This window comes from Polypterus senegalus, chromosome 15 (assembly GCF_016835505.1).
Source record: "Polypterus senegalus isolate Bchr_013 chromosome 15, ASM1683550v1, whole genome shotgun sequence".
Classification (NCBI taxonomy): domain Eukaryota; kingdom Metazoa; phylum Chordata; class Cladistia; order Polypteriformes; family Polypteridae; genus Polypterus; species Polypterus senegalus.
In genome coordinates, this window is record NC_053168.1 from 28802235 (window position 1) to 28827184 (window position 24950).

The window sequence follows — 24950 nt, forward strand, 5'->3', positions numbered from 1 at the left end:
GGTGTAGAGCATGTACTGATACAGTGTATTGCCATACCCACCACATGACAAACCACCTCAAATCCCAAATTAGGCCCGCAAGCGCTGTCACGCAGTGGGTGACATCTCAGCACCACTTTAGTTCGAATGGAGTGGAACAGTGAGTTTTTTATTTTTTTAACAGTGGCTGGAGAGCCAAATTTTGTCAAACACATAGGAACATTTATTTATTAACATAATGTGGAGTAGGGATACACAGTACTAGAGAACAAGCAGCAGAAATAAAAACAGCGAAACAAAGCCCTGTTGCTACTCTGGGCCTTCCTTGTGTATTCCAACCACTAGTTGAGTGTTTGCCTGCAGCTTTCGTTCTTGATCTCCCCCATCTATTGAATGAAAGTATGAGATATCTAAGCTTCAGCCAGGAAATACTCCTATGAGCATTCCATAAGTTATAGGGTCAGAGTTCACTCTACAGTATAGAGTGCATTGTAACAAATCTGCCCGCCATGTCGAAACAAGTCAATTGTTACCACTAACCTGTCCTAATTTAAGGCAGATTATTAAAAGGATAGGCCAATATCGCACTCTGCAGCACACCACCATAAACACCTTTTTAAAATGTTCAGTTCAAACTGACGATTGACCATATACAGTACGAAAGAAAAAATAGCTTCAGGACAATATTCATAAGCACTGAAAAATGTATTATACAAAACAAAAGACAGGAGGAGAAAAGAACAACAACAATCCCTTTCATTCACCCCCTAACCCCCAAAATAACCCTTATACGTGCAAATACAAATATATATATATACAAATATATATATATATATATATATATATATATATATATATATATATATATATATATATATATATATATATATATATATATATATATATATATATACATACACACACATTAGAAATATCACTCCCCCAGTTCCCCCGGAAGTCCACACACAAGTCCAAAGTTCCAGCCCAACTGTTGGCAGCAGGTGAAATGAAGTGTAGAACTGGAGGCCGACCCCAAACAGTGAAAGTCTTAACTGTAAAACGTCAGTCTGTGCCATGGTAAAGAAAAATAATGTCTTCATGAGCTCACTTAAGTCCACTGGCAATAACAGAACGCCCAATTCACAATTCATGAGTGAATCGCCGACTTCAACCTTACAGACAGATCTTTACGAGCTATGAACCTCTTCTCATGGCCTGGGCAGATGCTGATCTTTTTAGTCCAATTTTTCCGTGTTTTCCTTGGCTGTTCTCCCCACCTTTTAAAAATGTCACGCTTCATGCAAATTGTCCCCAGAAAAAAAAAGAAACCAGATATCCCACCTTCCAGGATGTCCGTCAATCACAGTCTGTAAGTGCTATCCACACAAGCAAACCTGACAGACAGCAGAAAAACAAATCTATTTATGCAGCAGCGCTACAACATGACTCTTCTCCTTAAGCTTCCTTTAACTTAACAATGTTACATCTTCATAGCTGATCAACCTAGGACTTAGAATTACTGTCTGCAGCTGAATTCTGGACTTACTAAGCAAGAGACCTTAGCAAGTGTGAACTGGCAGCATCAAATCCTCCACAGTGACTCTCAATACAGGTACTCCACAGGGTACTGTGGGAAGCCCACTTCTGTACTTCTTCTGTACCTCTGACTCTGTGGCCAGGCACCATTCCAAATTTGCTGATGAATAACAAGACAGCTCAAGAGTTTTATTTACTGAAAATAATGTGCCAGGGCAACAATTAAACCCTGAATGTCAGCAAAACCAAGGAGCTGGTGTTAGACTTTAGGTAAAATAAATCCATGTCAAGGCATATTCTGTTTTGCCATTACTACTAATAATGGCTCTTGTCTTCTGTGTATGTTAGTATGCCATGAAAATGAATGCCAGCATGTTCAAGAATTGTTCCAGCCTTCTATCTTATGATCCCTGCATAAAAAAACTACTTAAAAACATAGGCACACACACGGACTCAAATAGAGTCAATTTCATTTAAACATCTCTGGGATAAAGAAGAAAGTACAAATGAAGTTCCTGGAAAAAAATGCAGGCATACAGAAACACGGGGTGAGTCAAAATTATGTTAAAATTTGAATGGTGGAAACAATTTATTCTCAAAACATCCTTCATATGTGCAAGAGGATTTACAGGAATGCCTCAACCTGTTTGCCATCATGTTCAACACACACAAACAAACGAGCAACAGTACCGTTTAAAGCCCGGACACACATTTCACGGGGAATAGATGATACCACAGTCCATATTCTGTCCTTCAGGTCATTGATATCACAAACTTTCCTGCTATACATATGCTCCTTCACCATATCCCATAACCAGAAATCGTGGGGTGTCAAATAAGTGAGTGTGGAGGCCATGGCAATGGTCCACCACGACCTATCCATCAACCTGGAAAGGTGTGGTCAATATAAAAATAATCCATTAGTGTTAACATAATTTTGACTCACCCTGTTTAATGTGCAGACTACAAACAAACATTGAGCAGGTTGGGATTCAAATCCAGACTCATGGTACTGTGAGGAAGCAGCTTAGCAAAATAAAAATACAAAGGAAGAACAAATTCAAATTATATTTTACTAACAAGTCTATTGCAAAGCTGACTTCCTAAATCACAATGCAGACGAAATATACTTTTCATTAATTTTCCAAATATACTTATCCTTCAAGCAATACCCAACTCTGAAAGGGAAGCCATTCCACTGAATTACACAGTCACTCATGAATACTTATTAAAAATGTAGGAAACGGGAAGAAATCAATGAAGACACAGGGAGAACTTGCAAACTCCATATAGATGGTGCTCTGGCAGGAATGTGAAGCCGAGATTCTAGACCAATGCAGTGGCTAATGCATCATCATGTTGCTTAGTATTAGAAGTTTAACTTAAAATCTTATTTTCTTACCTTGGTCAGAAAGGAAGTCTAACATGGTTTGCAAAAGGAATGAAAGATGGCGGACAGACAGGCCTGGATTTCCCATTCGTCGTGATGCATAAACTAGTTCATGGAGAAGGCGCATCTGCACTGCTGCCCAACCTTTGTGATGACCTGCATGAACAAGAAAATATTTTGCACTTTTATTAACTGGAAACTTGACATTTTAGAAAATGCATGAAAGAAGTGATATTAGTAAACTCAACATGACAGACAGACAGATAGATAGATAATTAGTTTAGCAACATTTATCCAAATAGCTATCAATTCTGAAAAATTTCTTTCCCATTCCCTCTAGTAAGGCACCTTGTATTTTACTGTAACAGACAATAGTTCTAAAACTTTTTCTCAATTTATCTGTAGGTATCCAAGCAATTTGCAGTCATTTAAGCACAATTCCATGTGTAAAATGTATGATAAAGATAACAATATGTCATATACCTACACTGGTTGTAATGCTGATGTATTTTTAAAGGTATATAAATGTGTTTTCATTTTTCTCTATTCATTATTTCTGGTAATACTTGATTCACTGTTTTTTTAGTGCCATTCTTCTATGACCTGAAAATTAGACGGGTTGTCCTAAAATCATGTTGGCAGTTTGATACTAGTGGTCACTCAAGCTCAAGCTGGAGCATTTCTAAGATGTATTCTCCACTTCAGTAAACTTCCTTATTTTATTCTAGGCTTACCCATTAAGATTGTTAAAAGTACTTTGAGTTGTCATCGATCGTAACATAACTATTTCCTTGTTTTCTTAACAAGTCTTTTTTAAATATTAAAGTACATATACTGTCTTCTTTTAATAGAACAAAAAGACTTGAATGTAAATTGGTTCTCTATACAAAGTGGCAGTCACTGTTGTTGTACATAAGTTGAGCAAAGAATAACAGTGTAGCAAACAGGGTTAACCAAAGAATGTCTGTGTAAATACAGTAAATGCATGTTCCATAGCATGTGAGGCATAACAGGAATGCTGAGAAGCAAATAATAAGACTTACAAAGTAGTTAAAAAAATCAAGCATTACCTGTGTCCTGAAAATGCATGCTTCGAATGTTAATTTAAATTAAAGGTATGAGCACAAACATGAGTGGAACCCAGTAACATGACAACAGTCAAGGATAGGTATAGCAGCATGACTTTTGCAGAATATTTCTAAACAACACATTTTTATCTAAGAAAACGTGTGTGTTTCAGCACAGTGGCACACTGAGTAGTAATACTGCATCATGAACCTAGCATCCTAGGTTTAAATGTTATGACCAGATGTTATCTGTGTGTAATCTGCATGTTCTACATGGGCTTGCCCCAAGGTACTCCACTTTTCCTATTACATCCCCAAAAACATGCACATAAGGTTAACTTTTGATTTCAAATTAGTTTGTATTAGTGTGAATGTGTGTTTTTGGGACATCTTATAGGGAGTGGTGCCCTGTCTAGGGCTGTTTCCCATGTTGTCCCAGTGTTGCCAAAATTGGATCCTGCAAACCTGCAATAAACATTTTTAAGAATATTGAAATATTAACCTTAGGTTAAAAGTTAAACAAAACTGTAAATATGATGGGTCTAAAAATGTAATTAAATAACAACATGAAATTGTGTGCTTAGAATAAGATACAATATATACAGATTTTTAAGTAAGTTCAGATAGCTTATTTAAATGTAAATATGCCAATGCATGTGTCAATGAGTGTCTTAGGGGAACATGTGGTTAAATAAATAAATAAATAAAACAGACACTGATAACCAGATTCCCCAAAGACAAAACATTTACATTAATCAATAAACCAAAGAAGAAAAATGCTTTGTCCCTAAGGAAAATGCAACAGCAGCCTACTAAATGAGCTGGAGTTATAACTAGTTCTCTTGGCTCTAATTCCACGACTAAAATATTGATTCACTTGCTTGTATATCCTATGGTGTGTAAGATGGCATAATTCCAAGAAAAATTTTGAGAGCATGGATACAAAATTTAAAGAAATTATTCTTAAAGTGTGTTCAAAATACTGTACTTGTAATCAAAATATCTTCATCATCAACTACCTGGAATTGTTCCATTTTGTTACAAAACTAAAAATGTGTGTGGTTCTGCTTTTCTGTAATATTTTACAGTATGTATGAAATTGATATCCTTTAAACATAAGACCTGACGAGCAAAATTAAAAATAAAAATCAACTAAAAACCTAGGTGTATATTTTTCATACCTATAGAAAACTGAATTACACTGTAGATCAGTACAGCAAACAAAATTATAACAACATCCAGCAGTCTTCTTCAAATGTACGCCCTTCTATGTACCCAGGCAATGCAGAAACAAGATGAATTTAACCTGAAGCAGTCTTTTAAAAGTAATGGCACAGGAAGGGAGTAAGCAACATTTCAAAATGTTCAGTTATAGCAGCAGTAACAAAGTCTGATTTTAAGTGTTATTGAGTTGCTCCTTGCAATATTTTTTTTGAATTTCAACTAAAATTACATTACATATTGCTGAAGAAGGTGCCCGAGTTGCCTTGAAAGCTTGCATATTGCAATCTTTTTAGTTAGCCAATAAAAGGTGTCGTTTTGCTTGACTTCTGACTACATTCATAATGGCTAACATGGTATAACACTCTAGTAACTAGAATTTTCCCATTGCACGAGTACTAAGGTAACTGGGTTAGGATTATTCCAAATGAGCAAAATTAGATGGTGTGATAGAATAGCACAACATATTACCACTAATTGTTTATTAAACATTTTTTTTAATGATTTAGGAATTACTGTTATCCCAAAATCAAGATTTCATTCCACTATGGTTTAAGCAAGGTTAGGTTTCGTAAAGTTTATTATCTCAGTGGGAATTCAACAATCATAGATTCAGGGAAAAGGGTGTTTGAAGAATCTTTCATAAGTACAATCTTGTCCCAGGTACATTTTATGATATTCTAAGTAAGCAAAGATGCATGCAATGTATACATTTATCCTGTGTCAGCCCATGTTTTATTCAGATTTAGAAAAAAAAACATTTTTATACTTGACAGTGTCTATAAAGTCTGTAGTAGCAGGGTATTGCATTGTGTTAGCCATTATGGATACAATGACAAGTCAAGCAAAATGACAACTTTTATTGGCTAACTGAATTGACAACAATGTGCAAACTTTCGAGGCAACTGAGGTAAAACAGGTTGTAATCATGTAAAAGATTTCAATTTTTAAGGATAAGGAATAGATTATTAGAATAATTTAACTTTCAAATTAAATGTAGCATCACTCCGCAGATCCCAGCTCCTTAACTGCTTTGGTTTCCGTATGTTAAGGCATATAAAAAATACTGCGGTGGGCTGGCGCTCTGCCCAGGGCTTGTTTCCTGCCTTGCACCCTGTGTTGGCTGGGATTGGCTCCAGCAGACCCCCATGACCCTGTAGTTAGGATATAGCAGGTTGGATAATGAATGGATGGATGGCTAGATATACAAAATATGCAAAAAATATGAACAGATCTGATTCAAAAATACATGCAAAAATAGTGTTAACTTCCATGCTTATAAACAAACATATACAAGACACAAAAGAATACCTTTGCTGAAATCTTTGGGATCCAATGACAGACTGTACCCAGGCAATGTCTCAAGCAGCAACTTATAACAAGCTCTCCAACCTGGTTCTGGGATAGTTGGAGCAACACACTGCATAGCAGCTACACGTTTGAAGAAAGCTGATTTACGGTGGAAACCAATGAGATCATACAATTCAGAAAGAATGCTATAACGTTGAATTTTCTCCTCTTCTGACAGCTAGGAAAAAAAGTACGAAAAAAATAACTATATATGTCTCAATCTTCATTTGTTACATTATTCTGTCTCTGTGGGAAACCCAAAATGCTTGCTAAACACACATTTCAGTTGTTTAAGCACCCACTTACTTTTACTACAAACTGGCTTAACTGCAGAAACTATTCAGCTAAAAAAAGTAATGTATAATCAAGAGTCACCATCTACACATTTTTAAAATCTAATGCATCTGTAAAACAAAGGTGTTAATGGCACTTATCCAGATAGTAGTTTGCTTAGCAGATATACACAACTGTAAATTTCTATGAGCTCAACAGAATTCATAGGTTAAGTGTGTTGTGATAACACTCAAAGTCAAGAACAACTTAAAGTGGTATATCATCTCCTATTAAACATATTTACTCATGGAGCCACAGAATGTCATAAATCCTAAATAATCACTGATGGATTATACTCCTCAGACTAGAAATATAACACCAGATCATTTCACTTGGAGAACTTCTCTGAAGATTTTGTATTTATCAAGTGTACTGATAAAGGCAATAAGACAGAGTATAGCAGTCAGGTAGAGAACTTTGTTGGTGCAAAGATAATGGTCTGCTTCTTAATATCAGCAAAGCCAAGAAACTGTTTATTGACTTTCACCGCACCAAAGAAGCCTCTATGTCTGGTCACTATTCAGGGAGTGGATGTAGAGGTGATCCACATTAATGACAGGTTGGACTGGTCTCAGAACACAGCGAAACAACATAAGAATGAGCAGTGCAGGTTCTTTTTTGTTAGGAGACTGGGTTCCTTTAATGTAGAAGTAATATGCTTCATAACTACAAGTCTGTGGTAGCCAGTGCAATATTCAATGCTGTGGTGTGCTGGGTTGGTAACATTACTTCAAGAGAGGCCCAAAGAATCAACAAGCTCATTAAAAGGGCAAGCACAGTTATAGGACACACTCTGGATCCCATTGGAGGTAATAGCAAAGGAAAGAATTATAACAAAACGGAGTGCTATTATGAACAATGCTGCACATCCTCTATCTGACAGAGTAACACTGAGGACTTTCAGCCAACAAATCATTCAGAAGAAGTATGTCATACCAAAAGTAATATACCTGCATAATGTCTCACTGTAACTGTGACAGCCAAGTCAGAAGTTTTCTTTCTTTTTAATTTTTTTCCTTTATAGTCATTCTGGTGTGTGTTCTGACCATAGTGTACGTGTGTGTATATTTATTTAGTATATTTATAAATTTATTTACTTAAAGAGCCTCTGTAAAAAAAAAAAAAAAACACATTTACCCCTGAGTGGAAATAAAGTTGTATCTATATAATCTGTTTGTATTGCTTTAAGGTCACCTCAACATCCTACCAAAAAGTTTAAACACTTGCTGTAACTGGAACTTGCTGATAACAGAGTTACACTAATGAGGGGCTTTTCATGGCCATATACCTAGTTTACTTCTGTTCAATTTTTCAAAGATCTTTGATTTGTCACATACCAATCAAAACCTATGTTTAAAACCAGGCAACAAACTCCTCTCAGGGCATAATGCTTACTTAGAAATAATAGACACAATCAAGCAAAAGGCTATACAGCCCTCAACAAAATTGTTACTTATCAATTTCAGGTACAAGTCTATGAACTACGCTATATCGGGGAGAACAAATGTCATTTTGCACGTATACTGTAAACATACCCAAATGTGGAGTTTTTAAAAAATGACCTTGGTAAAAACAGACACGTTGACTAAAGACTTTTTTTTTTAAAAATCAGAGGTGTAAAATATAAGTACATCGGAATCAAACTGTTAATGAAAGGAGCAGGAAAAGTATACTAATAAAAAAAAAAATAATAATTATAATGTCCGAGAGAAATGTTACAATAAAGTGCTTTAAACACAAGTATGATTGATTGAATAGGAAGACAGTAATAAAAAAATTAAAAGATATGAAAAAATGCAAACTATTTTACAAAGTTATAAAAGAATGTCACAATTCATAGAAAGTAGAAAAAAAACTCTTAGCATACAGTATTAAATATTCAGAACAAGACCACACCAGAAGTAAAAAAGACACCAAAATTCAAGATTTATTCACCAGAAACGTCTTAATAAGTGTTTTGATTAAATGGCTCAAGTCACAAACACTTTTCATAAAGTAAAAATCTTGATAATTTTTAATTGTTTTGGCAACTGCATATTTTTCATTGAATACAGACTGGATTGCAATATATTGTAATATAAGACAAACTGGACAGCAAATACATTGTCCAAGATATCTGAATTCTCATTGAGTCTGAATAAAATATTGTTTAAAATGAAAAAACTAGAGTGAAGTCCAAATTTCACAATTAAACTGGAATTAAGCTAAGGCCAGTATACTGTAGCTACTAGTATGTTTGTATATTTTTACTTCCATTTAAATTGAAATTTGTTGATGCAGTCAAAAATGCACTATTTACTTAATTTCACATTCAGATTCTATGATGTTCAAAACGACGAGAAAATTTGATTATAGTGTCTGTGGAAAATCAAAATTAACTTTCACATTTTAAAATTATACATTTTTTGGAATATTATGCTTTTTTAACATCATGCAGATCCCCTGAATAATGACATTCAAAGAAAGATACATACATTTAGAGCAACCAGTTTCTGAGACATAAGCTCTGGACATTGAGATCTATGTACAACATTAACTTCCCTCCCAAAAAAGAACCTATTTTCTTCAAACATGCTGCATTGTGCCTGTCTTGTTACAAGCCCATTTTTGTCCAGTTTGGTTTAGTACATATCTACATATGTACTGGAGATCTTGAAGCAATATCTTAATTCTTACCTGTGTCATCTCCTGCTGTAAGATGGAAAACATCACAATTTTACAATTTACGCTAGTTGAAAATAACATTTGAGATAAGCCTGTTAGTTTCCTTGCACAATTACTAGATTGGAAGGAACATGGGGGCAGTGCAAGCAGGTAAAATCATTTTTATTTTACAATATTAGGGAACAGTAAAAATAACTAAAACTATTACATTTTAAATAACACAAAATATACAATTACATTAATACAAAACTATATTTATATTAATATATATGAGAAACTGCATATGCTTTTACCATTAACTAAAAAGTGTTGATTGAAATTATGGGCTAAATATTTTTCATTGTCACTTCAATAAAATCACTGATGCATTTTTTGCAGAAATGTTTCTTTCTTATACAGTAAATCAAAGGTTCCTGTTTGTTTAGTTTTGGTTAATTTTTGCTGAAATATATCTCATTTATAATCACCTCTTATTACTAGGTAATTATAATCAAATACAACAACACACATATAGTAGAAATATTAAGAAAACATTGCTTTTACATAACTAAACTGCACATACTATATGTTTTAGAAAGGTTAATGCTTTATGTGGTATTAAACTGAGTAACTCCCAGTTTAACTTGTTTGACAGATTCCAGTCTTTCTTGTTAAAGCAAATGAAATGCACCCAAAAAACAAAAAGTACATATATTGTGCATATAAAAGCACACACCCGCTCTTCCAATTTCCAAATATATTCTTTTAATGACTTCCTTAAGGTAAAGAAGAACATTGATGCTATAACATCCAAAAGATAAACACAGCCATCACTGCATCTCTGATGAACCAGCTTCCTTGATGCTATGCGGATACCTTCCAATCAATAGCAGACAGCTAAAGGCAACCTCTCAGGGTTAACAGTTTGAAATGCAAGGAAAGTAACTAAAGCTGGTTCAAGTGAAAATGTATGAAGTGAAAATGCCATATTAAAAGGTATAAGGAAATATTTATAGGCAACAAATTTAATCGTAATATAAAAAAAAAAGCAAATTGTGTGCTTGGACATGCTCTGCAATGGAATGCAACCCCATGGAAGGTTGGTTCCCAAAGTGCATCTACTGCTGTCTGGACACCTACCCTGACCTACTCTAGATTAAGTAAATTAGAAGATAGTTGGATGAATGAACAGCTGATACTAATTACTTAAATGCAAGTTATTTTGACAGTGACCCCTTTGAATATAATTTTTAATAGTAACACATTTTTACCAAAAGAAAAGATTAATATAAGAAACTTTTAATATGAAAAATAAATGCAGGTGAGAAAATGTTATCTAAAGGAAATAATTACACAGTAATAATAATTTTTCTAAATCTTTCATTTCTTCAGATAATTACAAATCTTTTCAAAGAGTTGTGTTATACATACATTACTACACATTTATTTACTTTCTTTTCATATAAAAACTATTTTGGGAAGTTTCAGAAAGTCAAATCATGATGGACATGTCTGTTTCCTGCCTTGCAGCCACTTCTGCTGGCAGAGGCTCCAGACCATCGTTAACCCAGACTGGATCAATCAAGTTTTTTTTCAAGTTTTCTAAAGGCTAATGCAGAAAAAAGGAAGTGTAGTCAAGATGAAAGACCTCATATAGACAGAACTGAGACATGCTGCTAATGTAGATACATACTGCATAGTCTAAACTAATTTCTTACTTTATAATACAGTTATGGACTGAAACCATTTTCCCCCAAAAGTTTTAGTTTCAAACTGAAATGAACAGTAATATCAAACTAAATTTGAGTAAAACCTGTAAATGATCAATCTTTGTAGTCTAAGGATTTATCTCTGCTAACAATATTGATTCTTCATACATCCATAAAGTATTTTCTTTATCTATCCATCTAATTTTTAATGCCACTTAATGCAAGATTATGGTTTTGAGGAGCCAGTGTCTGCCAGAAGTGGGTGCAAGACAAGAATCAATTCAGGACTTTGAGAGGTAATAAGGGACCAAACTACAATAATTATTCACACTAGGCCAATTTAGAATTGATAATTAACTTAACATTAATGTCTCTGAGATGCTGGAGGAAAATCATTCTGGGGGTGCTGCAGATTACTAGGAAAAAAGGGACCAAAGTACAAACTCTAGACAGACAGACATGGGACAGGATTCAAATACAGCTTCCTAAAGCACTACAACATCATGCCATTTCAAGTATTGATTATTCTTTTTAATAATCATCTTATCCCCTTATCTGATTTTCCTGTCCCCAGCTAAAGATTCCAGTTCTTCTTTGGGAATTTCCAGGCGTTGTCAAGTCATGCAAGAGGGAGAGTGCTCTACTATAGCCAATTTGCCTATACAGGTTTACCCTGCTTTGTAAAGCTAAAATATTCCAGAAAATGTTTTAAGATTAATCTTTGTATCATGAATATATCACTACCATTAACTTAAATAGAAAAAAAAATGTAAGTATTCTGTGGTCCCAAAAAATAAAGCATGATGCTGAAAATAAGTTGAGAACACATATGATCAACATATGTGAGAAACTCACTGAACAGTAGCACTTGAACATAGAATCAGCTGTGAGAACTGGGACTGTTGTCACACATCCCAAACATTCAGCCCTGCCAAGCTGCACAGACTACAGTGAGGTGTACTTGGAATGACTATAAAGATGACTGGGTGTTAGCGTTAGCTGTGCGAGTTTAAAAATTGCCCCAGATTCATTCTTTGCAGCTAAAAATTCAGTTTTGCAATGAAAATAAATGCTATTAACTGCCATTGTTTGAATTTATATTTGAATTAATATTTTGAAAATTAACATTCATAAAGAGGCTGTTCATAAGTCAGGGGAAGCCTGTAAAAGATCTATTTTTGTTCAGCTGTCTACACTTCTCATCGTCAGTACTGTCAAACAGTTCTTGGGTTTGTCTTCAATACTTTGATCTATTATGGTCCATGTTTCTTTTCAGAATATGTGTGATTTATAATATTTTCATAATATTTAGAAAATGCTATTAGTTATGTAATTTCAAATAAATATGTAGAAATTAATTTAATCAATCTTCCAATTTTAAAGAACTAAACTGGAAGTGAAAGAATGTAATAACTTGCTTTGTTCACAATGTTTCTTTTCCCTCATGTTTGGTTTGGTAAAATCTATTTTGCTTATACTTGAAGCATAACTAATGTCATATTGCAGAAATGGATATTCAGTTTGCTAGGAAGTTGTGCAGCATTTATTCGAGCTATGTGGCAACTACATGTCATAAAAGTCTCCATGGACTTTTCTGTCATAGAACAAGATGAGGTTGTTAAAATCCAGAAACATGAGGATATCATTCTCTAGTGATATCAGCATTAAAGTGTTCAGTCTCTTTTGCCCAACTGTTCATCTGAAACTGTTCTTTACTAGTCTTAGCTTGGAAAATTAGCATTCTCGTTCTGCTTTTGCTATAGGCAATGTTAAGAAAATTCACTTGACAATGTCCACATTAGGAAATATGTGTTCCAGCCTTCATTTCTTTATAAGTGTAACAGTCCCTTTGCTGATGAAGGCCTATTTTCTCATACAGTGTGAACAAACTTCACAAACTCTTGCCCCTCATTCACAAAATCATTTCACAAGTCTATTTTTTTATTTTCCTGCAAATTTAATTGATGATGAGCAAAGCTCAGAGGATGCAATTTACAGTAGGTTATTCAAAAAGACAAAGTTGAGGCTTCTCCCTCTACATGAACAATTGTTCCTGTCCAGTGTTTTGGTACCTTGAGCATGAGCAAAACATCTAGCATCAGAGAGAACATTAATGGCTTCCGTTCTCTGCTGTAATTGTTTGACAATGTCTGGGGATTTCCAGGAGTAATTAAAAAGTGTCTGCAGAAATCTAAAAAAAATCATCAGTATCAATACATGGACACTCCTTGGATATGACTGTATTAAATTCTTGTAAACCTGGAAGAACACAATAGTAATGATAATCTTCTGTGTGACTTGTAAAGGAAGGAATTAGGAAGGAACAAAAAACTTGTGAAAGCTGCAGCAAGCAGAGGACAAGTATCCCAAAATAAATGCTAGCATAGACAATATCTGGTGTGGAATGACACACACAGGAAAATAATTAGTTAACTGAAGCTGACAAAATATGTCTAATAGTACTTTTTGCCCATTACTTCAACGAATCCTTCACAAGTAGAGGAAGAGAGATAAGCTCATTACCATATTTGGATTTAAAAATGGATCAGACTGACTTATTAGTTTCAATATATCTTCACAATTACAATTATTAAGTTGCCCAAACATTTAATTGTGTCTCCTGAAAAGAAACCCACACTCAGCTAAAATGTTAATGACAGCAACAACCCTTTGGATAGCGTCATTCCAAAACTCACATTCACTTTCAAATAGTTTATTTAACTCTGAATCAATTAGTTATTTATCAGGTATTCTTTTAACGTATGTGAGCATTGCTTTTATGTGTGTATCAGATGATTTAAGCTTGGTTATTTGTTGTTCTACATGTTTCCAATCAGATTAGCAACTAAAGGCAAAAGGGTTTAGAAACACATTTTCCCCAAAAGAGGGTGTGAGAAAAACAAAATAATGAGCCCATTAGCAGGTTTGCATTTAAAGTGAGAATTTGAGAAAAAAGAGGGTGTTTTTGGTTTTATACTGATGTTGAAACAATTGCATATTTCTTTTGACATCTTTCGGGTCCATTTTTGTCCAAAAATTCCAAATATCTTAATTTACTGTATCCCAGAAGGCTGGGTCTGTACTGTAAGCAGCCCTCCTGATCTGGTTGAAGCTAACATTTTAAAACAGTCTGTGAGCCTAGGAATCTTTTATTACTGAAACCTGCTTTCTTTGAACTTCAAGTCTTTGAGCTTTTCTTTTTTTCGGCCCACTGTCTTGCTGCTTGCCAAAATCTGCAATTTTTAACAATGACATCTCTAAATCAAGAAAAATGAGCCAAGACCTTGGTTGCTTAGATATAAGGACAAATTCAAAGTACATATAACAAATTTTACAAACTCTCCACTAATTGGCCAGTTAGACTACAGGATCCAGACATTGTTATTGGTTCTCTCTCATTTAATCTGAGAGTGCTACAATTGTTTTAAGTATTTTAAGAATTTGGAAATACACTACAAAGTTTAAAAGTAATGATATTTCTTATCATAGCCATGTGCCCTCCTATTCTCTTAGGCTACTGGGTGTAAGCCCTGGTGAACGCATGTATTAATCTGTTCCTTAATGGCAGTATGCATACATGTATACACCAAGCATAATGCAAGAAGAGGTCACCGTCTCTAGAACAAGAAGTCAATATTCAAAATCAAACCTTTGGACTGTATTTATTTTTCAACATCACCTTTTAGAAGTTCATTTTATTATGTATCTTGTGATTTTTACTATAACAATAATTATTTATTTCAGCATCTGCAAGTAACTCGCTGCCAAAGTTGCTTGCACCTTTCTAGCACAGATTTGCTACAACAACAGATAATGAGCAGGGCTAATATTTGGACTTAGTCACTTTTATATGTGCTATTTCTTTCATTCTTTTGTCTGTGTGAAGGAGGTTGCACCTGTAATAAACATTAACTGCTTTTTTCAAGCGAGAAAATGCAAAAAAACAAAAAAGTGACAATGTGAATATTCTTTAAAGCAAGGTGTATACAAATTGCTCTAATTGTAAAGTTAATATATTAAATAAAATTTCTAAATCAAAAAGGATTATAGTTTAAAGAATGTAAATAAATTTAACTTCTAGCAAATCAAAGAGCCCTAAAACGTGGATGTTTTTTCAGTTTATGACAATCTACTATGTTGTAAAATTTCCATATATAACAATTTTGTATAAAAATACTGACACCTTGTGGGCAACTAAATTAAAGACAAAACCATTTGACTGATGCAAATATAATGAACTTGCAAATACTTATTTCTAATTGTTGGGTTGCCTAATGTCATCCGTTTCTTAAATATACAGTTATTTAGCAACCTAGTTTTAAAATAACAATAACTATTTAATTACATAAAGAAATGGGCAAACCAGTATAAAACTGAAAAATAGGATAAATCTAAGTAAAACTAATCAAGCAAGAAAACTACAATAAAGCACAAATGATTGTAATGTGGTATAAAATTTGTTAAATAATAGAATTACTTTGTGTTTTTCAGAATTACAAATAACAAAACAAAATAAGAAACTTGAAACTTCAGTTTTTTTTAATTAATTCCAAACATGAATAGGCACAAAAACCAAAGTATTCAAGTCGGAACAAGTCATATTTATCTTTTATTTTATAGTGAATGGGGACTTAAAAATCTCTGGTGAAAACATTTTTTAAAAGAATAAAAAAGCAATTATGAATATGACATGATAAACTGCTCTTAATTAGCAAAACAAAATTCTTGTTTACTGTCCATCCTGGCATTTCTTTTCAGAAAGTTTGTGTGTAGTAAAGTTAGTTTTTTCAGAGCTATTATAACCTACAATATCATACTGTAGTTAGATATGATGATTTTAACAATATCTGTCCTAATCTGCAACATATTACCAATAAAATTATGGTATAAGACATAAAAACGCAAAACCCTAATAGACACTGTTTACAACAAAATGCATGGATGTATAAACAATTACTACAATTCTATCATAAAGACCAATAATATTTCAACACATGTTTGAACTTAAAATAACATTAACAATGCCACAAAAACAGTTGAAGGTTACCAAGTCATGGCAGTACCAAAAATATATATATCATGAAAACTACTGCACATATGCTCCAAGGCCAACCTGATACACAGAGGTAATTTAACAGAAGAGAGCACTTCAAACATAAGTTTTTGTTATATAGAAAGACACAAAAGAAGCAAAAGTATCCAAAAAGAATGCATTTACTTACAAAACAAACACAAACGATGGATGAACAAAAAGGTGGAATACAAAAGTATTGTTCTGACACCAAGATTGGTGCACAGAAAGTAAGAAAGGTACAGGAAAAGAGACCAAAGTCACAGACTAAGCCAGGGTCAAAACCAGAAATCAGTCTTTTCTTTCATCAAGCCAAAGAATGGATAGCAAAATAAAAGGTCAACAGAACAGATCACTGGTCAGTTGCCAGAACATCTTTAAGAGAAGTCAGAAAAAGAAGTGATGAGCGAACACTGCCAAGTTTGCTTCACCGCAAGTTCCCCAAAATCACAGACATTTTCACGATACTCGCCGAACTTGGTGAAAAGTCAACTGGGAAGGACTAGATTTGACTGGATTATAATGGTGCAATCATCTTTAAAGTGTCCCTGAGGGTTAGGGAAACATCTGCCAGCTATACTGGACCGATCAATGTGCTGTGCAATAGTAGCAGAACAACGGCACCACTGTGCCCCCATGAGATCAAAGAAGAAAGAATGCAGCCAGAGATGCATAATCATATATTTCATCAAACAAAGCATAAATGCTGAAGTCATAGTCAAAGTCAAAAAAATACAAAGTTTTTTTTTAAAGGCAGATCATTCAAAGTGCTGTGTCATGATTGAAGCTGCTGGCTTATTCTATTTTTTGAAGTCACATTGAAGGTTCTCCAAACTGTCTGTCCTGATGCTTTGCACTTTTTCTTTTATCAAAAAGATAGAAATGGCTTAATAAATCTTTCGTTATTATTATTTCAGTCTCCTGTGTTTTGGTTGTCAGGCTCCTTCAAGGTTTGTTTTCACTCTTGCCATGCCACATGGCTAATTATTATACATGCATAGGGCACACGCCTCCTTCTCTTATGTTGACATGTAACTTAAAGTTCCACTTACATATTTGGCTACAATTTCAGATAACATTTTCCACAGAGTCAGTAATGCACATGATCAGCATTATATACTCAGGTGGGTGGTCGCATCAATGTTGACTGTTAGAGCTCCGTAAGATGTCGCACTGGCCTCACAAAGCATTATGGGACACCAGCCGAATTATCAGTAAATAATTTGAATGCAGCAGATTCACTGTGTATAACGCTTTGGTGAAATCTGCTGATCAACACTATTCACTAGTTATCCACAAACTTGGAGTCAGCAAACAGTCCTGTGGGGGGACACCCCCATTTAAATCCTAGCAATATCACCACAAAAAGTGAGAGCCATAAAAAATAAATGATGTTGTGGTAAATAAATAAAACTGCACCCAATTCCAAGTATCAGAAAATGGCATTAAATCAAGAAAATAATGTTCAATTTGAAATCCCTTATCTTTGAAAATGTAATTTAAAGCTTGTAATCTTATAATGCTCAAAAGATATCTAAATCACATTAAAATAACAAGTATCACAAAAGCAAAAAGAAAATAGTAAACATGAACCCTATCTATGCCTACTCTCTCTGGTGTTGGGCAGTGTTGGTAGATTAAACCTGTGGCTCTTCTGTTTGTCCACTGCAAAGTCCTAAACAGCACTATCTTATATCAGTGCAGGCCTTTTTGCTTAATGTTTGTTCTGGCTAAAGGGTGACAATAAACTTCTGGCTGACATGGACAACCTTAGGCCTGCTACAGCAAGACAAGGCGAGAACACATTCCAGTAACCCCTGGTATCCCTGCAGCCAAGGCCTTCAGTTGAATTATAAAGGCACCATCACCAAGGCAATTCTTGCCTGTTTTCTTAAAGGAGTGATCTAGTTAGTTCCTAGCTTCTCAGACTAGGACAAGATACTACACTCTACCAGCCAGGAGTAGCCTCTTCCTGGTTTTCCACTGCCTCAGTTTCTCTCTGCAATAAGACTTGGTTCCCCAGGAACCTGAGGAGCCGTCTGAACTCTATACCGTTGGGGAATATTCTAGGTCACATTTTACTCTATCCTTCCCAGGTACTGCTGTTTATAGCCCTTTTAGGAAATCTAGTACAATAAAGTCACAGAAAGCTCAAACCCAACACCCCTAGCCACCACCGTGACAGTGGATTTCTTTGCCCCCATTATGGCATAATGGCATGCATCTCCTCTGCCAACACATTCTTTTTTACTTCACCAAAGACTTTACTTAACCCAGTCCTGAAACATCAACTGTGCTTCACACAAACAGTTACAGTGTAAATGACAGTTTTACTCCTATTTAGAAAACATCTGTACAATAAGTGCTCATCTACTTAATGCAGTGTTGGGTAAGTGAAGTATTTTGGAGCCTAACTCCTGCTAAGCTACCTGTAATGGGTAACTTTATCAAACTATTGATGTTGTATGAATCTAGAATACACAAGACAAATATATACAGCATAGGCTAGTTGAAGACTCTCTATAAGCAGCTATGACAATGTGAGTGAGTCTTCCCTGTGTTGGACTGGTGTCATGCATCCTGCCCAGTGCTTATTTCTGTTCTGTAGCTAATGCTGAAAGAACAGATTCTTCTACCTTAACACTTAATATTAGAATAGCAGAGTTTAGAATATGAATAAATGAGTAAACTTCTGTTGTCTATCTTGTCACATTTTACCTTTTCATTATGTCCACAAAGCAAACTTTAAATAAATAATATTAAAAGGAAAAGCATTAATCCTATGACATTTGGCCAGTACAAGGGTGCATTTTTATCATTATTACACTTTGGTCAAGTATATCCATCATAACTACCTTCTGATCTGCCCTGACAAGTGCAGCAGCAGATGACTTGGCCCTCCACATTATAATAGTTGTACCAAAAAGAACTCACATTTTTAAACACCAAAGGAAACAAAAAAAGGTAAAAAATAAAAATGCAATATGCTATATTTATATTTTATGCTAACAGGTAGGACATTAACAAAAAAAAGCCCTGAACTTGGTGTTTAGTAATAAAGTCAGCACCTTACAAGTGCCATCCCATTTATTGTGTTTGAAAATATGTGATCTTGTCATGATCAATTGTAGGTTACTCTCTGATGTGCAAGTTTTTTTAAGAGTATAACTGAAGTCTTAGAATAAAACTTGGAGAAAGAGCTGACATTATGTAAGCTTACAGAAGCCAAATCAACTAATTGTGGTGTTTTATTATTTTATTCTCTGTTATATGTTATATGTTATATCTACACTTATTATTTGCATATTCTATTATTTTGCATCAAAAAAACAAAACCTGTCAGTTAGTTTTACGAGAAGTAGTCTAAGAATATTATTTCTTAATCCAGGTTGACCTCTTAACACTACAGGAAAAAGACAGGTATTAAAATACAGTGGAAGCCTTCAGATTGCACAAAATCACCTCTAATTAACTAAAGAAAACAGACTGCTGCAGAATGACAAAAGGTGACATAGCGCAAGACAGCAATGAAGGAAAGATATAAGTGGATTACTGACTAGAGATAAAGATAGCATAATAGAACGAAAAAATGCATAGATACCATAGAACAGAGTAAGGGAGGGTAAGAAATGATGATTATATTATATTATAGCCTTTTCATTTCAATAGAAGGAATAAAGCATACCTGACCAAGGTTGATGTAAACCGCATTCTGTAGGAATTCAGATGCTTCCATGGCTCTTTTCTGAATAGCTAAAACTCTAACTGCTTTCACACAGGCTTCAAGTTCAATAACTCCTGCATTTTTATACTGAAAAGAAAAATATATTTGGCAAATTGAAACATATTTCATGAATTCTCTATACTTCAGTTACACAAAGCTCATATAGATGTATTATTATTACAAAATAATACAGCCACATTACTTTCAATTACTTCTGTGAAGCACATTACCACACTGCTGCACTCAAACTGATACTTTAGTGAAGCAAAAGCTTTAATTAATATGACTGAAGGACTGTCATGATTATGACTAACAATACTACCATTATCATTTCTAAATTACACTATCCAGTAATCATTCTATTTTAATCACTCTTTTTTCTAATGTCACGTGATCTGGTATAAGATTATGGTGTTCTGAGAAATATTCTGGCAGCAACATTCACAGTAAAGATCAAACCTTGGACAGAGTATTAGTGCTGTAGTGTGATTTTATATTTCATACCATGTTTCACTGAAAATAAGACTGGGTCTTGTATTCATTTTTACTCCAAAAGATGCACTAGGGCTTATTTTCAGGGGATGTTATATTTATTCATGTACAACAATATACATTTATCCAAATACAATCATGTCATCTTCTTCTGGAATATCTTCATAACTCTCCACATGCAAACCATGAATTCCAGCCTGAATTTCTTGCTACTCCAGCCGCTTTTAGGGTCCTCCAGGATCGATGTGCGTGCTTCAATGTTTGATGAATGGTTCGATGGTGAAGCAAAATGCCGACATACAAATGTATTCATGTTGCTTTTATAATTAAGTGTCGCATACTCCCCAACGTAATGACACAATATATTTTAAAAGTTTGACATACCATCTTCTGTGCCGTCTTTTTTTTTTTTTTTGGCACCTTCACAATAGCATCAGAATGTACGGCAGCATACTTGAGCCATAAAGAAAAAAAATTAAGGACATAATGAAAATGCCTATTTTGTGATTAAAGTGGAAATGTCAGCTTTAACCTTGTAGTTTAATTTATCATTAAAGTACACTGTCATAAACATCACCTTAAAACCGATCCAGTTGTTCCTCGCTACCTGCTTCTGGGGCTCCTTTCTGACCTGACTGCAGCGGCAAGCAGCAACAGATCACCACACAGAACACATTACATTTATGATATTCCAGCTCTCTGCACATTTAGAATTCTTAGATTTATACTTAATATCACTTTCGGAATAAAATGTATTAAAAAATCTATGTCACATTTTACAAATAAATCATTAACTTTGTTTAAATAATGAATACTGCTAATAGTTACACATTTGGGAATGGCATGGTGGCAGAGTGGTAGCACTACTGTCTTGCAGGGAGTTACGTCCCTTGTGATCCCTGCCTGGAGTTTGCGTGTTTTCCTGGTGGGTTTCCACAGTGTGCTCAGTTTTCCATCCAAAGACATGAAGGTTTGGGGATTTGGTGACGCTACAATGACGTTAGTGTATATGTGTGCTTGTGTTCACCTTGTGATGAGCTGATGCCCCGTCCAGGGATCTTGTTTCTGTCTTGCGCCGATGCTGCTGGACTGGGTGCATCCACGGATTGATGGATGTAATCAATAAACATCCATTTCAGAGATATTGTGGCAAGGTGTCCTCAGAATTTAATGTATGCTGCAGGCACATGCATCGCATTGTGTGAAGTATAAAACGGACTTTAGGCACCTTACCTTTCAGCTGACAATCTTGACTAGGGCTTATTTTTGGCATAGGGTTGCCCCTAGTGTGTGCTTGGTGTGCGTGTGTGTGTGTTTGTGTGTGTGCCTAAAGCTTTACTGATGATTTTATCACTTGTGAAGAGATAGGCACCTAGGACTAAATTGATTTACAGCCTGGGAAAAGAAGGCATATCAATGCTTCAAGCTGTACCTGATTACTTTCCAACCTGCAAACAAAAGGAGGTGCTATGGGACAAGAAATTACTAAACCAGTTTACAGCTTGGGACAGGAGGGTTCTTAAAACATCAAAAACCTTATTGTTTGGGAAACGGACATACTTAAACAGATTAAAGAGTTCAAGCAAATTCATCCATCCTATTGACGGTCTGACAATCAGGTGTATGTAACAATCATGTGTTGAAAAGCTCACATGGAATTTTAAAATAAATATGACGGACTAAACAGTGACAAGAGGGCGAGAGGGACATCAAGAGGAGAAGACAGAGTGACGTCAGTAGACAGCACCAGCAACGTGCATCCATTTTCATCTGATTGTCAACTAAAGCATTCCATGAATATCAATTGTTAAATCAACACCACTCTGGGACATTCATCTTTGACATCTTTAAACTTTCGTAAGTTTTTTCTAAAGACTATATATATATATCCAGACTTTGCTAACCACATTTTCCTTTATGCTTTTTTTCTACTGGTATTATTGTTCTTTAATAATTACCATGACTTCTAACTTTCTATGCTTTGTCGTCTTTTCTAGTGTGCCTAAAGTAATAAGGTAAATATTTTAGAGCACATGGAGCAGTAAGGAAGTGTCATATGATCCAATCTGCAAGGTTTATTCAGCTGAGGATGAATAGCTCTGTCCAATAATGAACAGTGTGATAAAGTAAAACATTCATTGATTGATAAATGGCCTGTAGCCAAGGATGTTAAGCCTTTGAATGTTCAAATATATTTTTGTAGACCAAAAGTAAATATTTAGATCAGCGATAATCAAAGACATTGTAGATTGTTCGTACCTATCAAAAGTTAAGCCTTTTGAAGTACTTGAGAATGATGGATTGTGCATGTGTTATTTATATGGTACTTGTGTGGGTTAAAGCGCTAGAGAATACTGGGATGTGTATACATTAGTCATACAGTACAGTACATTTGTGGTTAGGGACTGAGAATATGCATATATCTATTTACTGTAAGTGTGTGTTAATCTTAAGGTGCGAGAGTAGACCAATCCGGTAACGAACCTGATGAGTGCACTTAATCCTGAAGAAAATAAGTAAAGGTAGAGGGGAATTCCACAATAACACAAGTCCAGAATAGGTTATCAGTACATCTTTGGACTGTGCAAGGACTCAGAATGAATTCTAACTATATGATGAAAGAACCATAACCAGGTGATAATTCAGAGCTCCCACCACTAAAAGATGGCAATTTTTTTTTTATACTTTTTCTTCTCCTTTTGCCTCAGTATTAAAATCCTAATCTAAATCTTTTCATTCTCTCTCGCACTTTGAAAATTAACATTTTTACTTTTGTTTTACCCTACATAAAACAGGTAATGATCTGTGATACTGAAAACTGTTAAATACATTAGTTAAAATTTCTGTTCTTGAGAAAACACACCTCTCTAAAATCATTTATGTAATACTCAGTAAGAAGTTTAAAAAGAACATATTTGTTCTAAGGCTCTTTGAAAACTATTGTACGTTGTATTATGAGCCACAAATTTTGCAGTTGTGAGCAGAATGCCAACAATGAAACAAAAAAAAATATACATACAAACTTTTGACTAGACAGGACATTTTTTATAATAAAAAGTTAAGTAATAACCAGCTATATATTTGTTTTTAACCACACGTTTACTGCAATATTTTAAACAAAATCATAAGATGCAACTACTCATTGCACTTGCAAATGCTCAAAAAAAGTTTCACTGCATTAAGAGGGAAGAAAAACATACTCTTCATAGCAAAACAGTGATACGGATGGGTTTGAATATGAATAAATGATCAATGAGTGATGGTATTCACTTTAAAATCAGTAATGTTTTGTGCTTAGGCGCTGTTCAAAAATCACAAAAGCATCAAGCTAAAAAAATGCTTATTTAAATTTATATTGTGCATACAACCTTCTCCCTGTGGCTTGTTCCTCCTGGTACTATAGTTTTCCTCGATCATTCCTAAAGACATGTATTTAAGGTAAACTGGCAACACTAAATTGACTCTTTATTACTGTGTGTGAGAAGGCCCTGTGGTGAACTAGTCTCCAATCCAGGGCTGGTTTCTGCTTTATTTCAGAAGCTGCCAGGACACACTCCAGCCGTCTGCAAACCTTAACTGAATTAAGCAGGTTTTAGAATGCTCTGTTAGGTTATTGTGCATGTGTACTTTTGTAAACTACTGCTGTTATTTTTAAAGAAAATATTATACATAGATGGGAATACAGAAAAAAATCGTCAGAAGTTAACATGCAAATGCCTTTAACAGCCATACTCTACACTGTATGTTAGAGCTGAGTAAAAGTAAAATGGAAAACTAAAGTGTCCTCAAATAAAAACCTCAAAGAGGGATATATGAAACATTGCTGCTAACTGTAGATGAAAGGTAAATCTAGTGTGTCTTCTCAAATATTCTCCATGTAAGGAAACATCACGCTTACCTTGCCATAATAAGAAATGGCTTCCTTATACTTTTCAATGATGTCCTCAGGACTCAAGCAGTTTTTAGCTCTCCCAATTTCACTACTGGTGTCAGCACTGATTCCATTTGTAGTTAAAGCACCTGGATTTACAAAAACAGGTATAATATCATTTACATAAAACAATCTGAAAAACTTGAATTTTTTCATAATTAATTTAATACACAATGTATCATCAAAAATTAAGTTTGTAATCTGAAAGTATAATTGCAAACAATGTTACCCATTAAAAGATCCAAGTAAAGAAATAAAAAAACTGTTATTTATTCACCAAAAAGTAAAACAAGTGCTGTTTGCTAAGGCAGAAAAAGTATGAAAATCAAAAGCTTAAATCATCCCGTAAAGTCACTGCAGTTCACATTGGGCACAAAAACAGGTGCAAATCATTAACAAGTATTACGAAAGGCTTAATTGTATGTACAGATCTGATCGTTTTATGAACATCGTTCAGGAATCTTTGATTACAGATTAAATAAAGGGCATAATATACAAGAAGTT

The 24950-nt window shown here is 34.5% G+C and overlaps 1 protein-coding gene across 1 annotated transcript in view; it reads right to left on the reverse strand.

The window, feature by feature from the left end:
• Nucleotides 1-24950, reverse strand: part of trappc9 (trafficking protein particle complex subunit 9) — an 851225-nt gene that overhangs the window by 797203 nt on the left and 29072 nt on the right. Inside the window, exons 6-9 of the mRNA XM_039737694.1 lie at nt 24414-24535; nt 19985-20110; nt 6505-6721; nt 2918-3061 (exon numbers count right to left, since the gene is read on the reverse strand). Coding sequence (XP_039593628.1) covers nt 2918-3061; nt 6505-6721; nt 19985-20110; nt 24414-24535 — 609 coding nt within the window. The remainder of the gene's footprint in view (nt 1-2917; nt 3062-6504; nt 6722-19984; nt 20111-24413; nt 24536-24950) is intronic.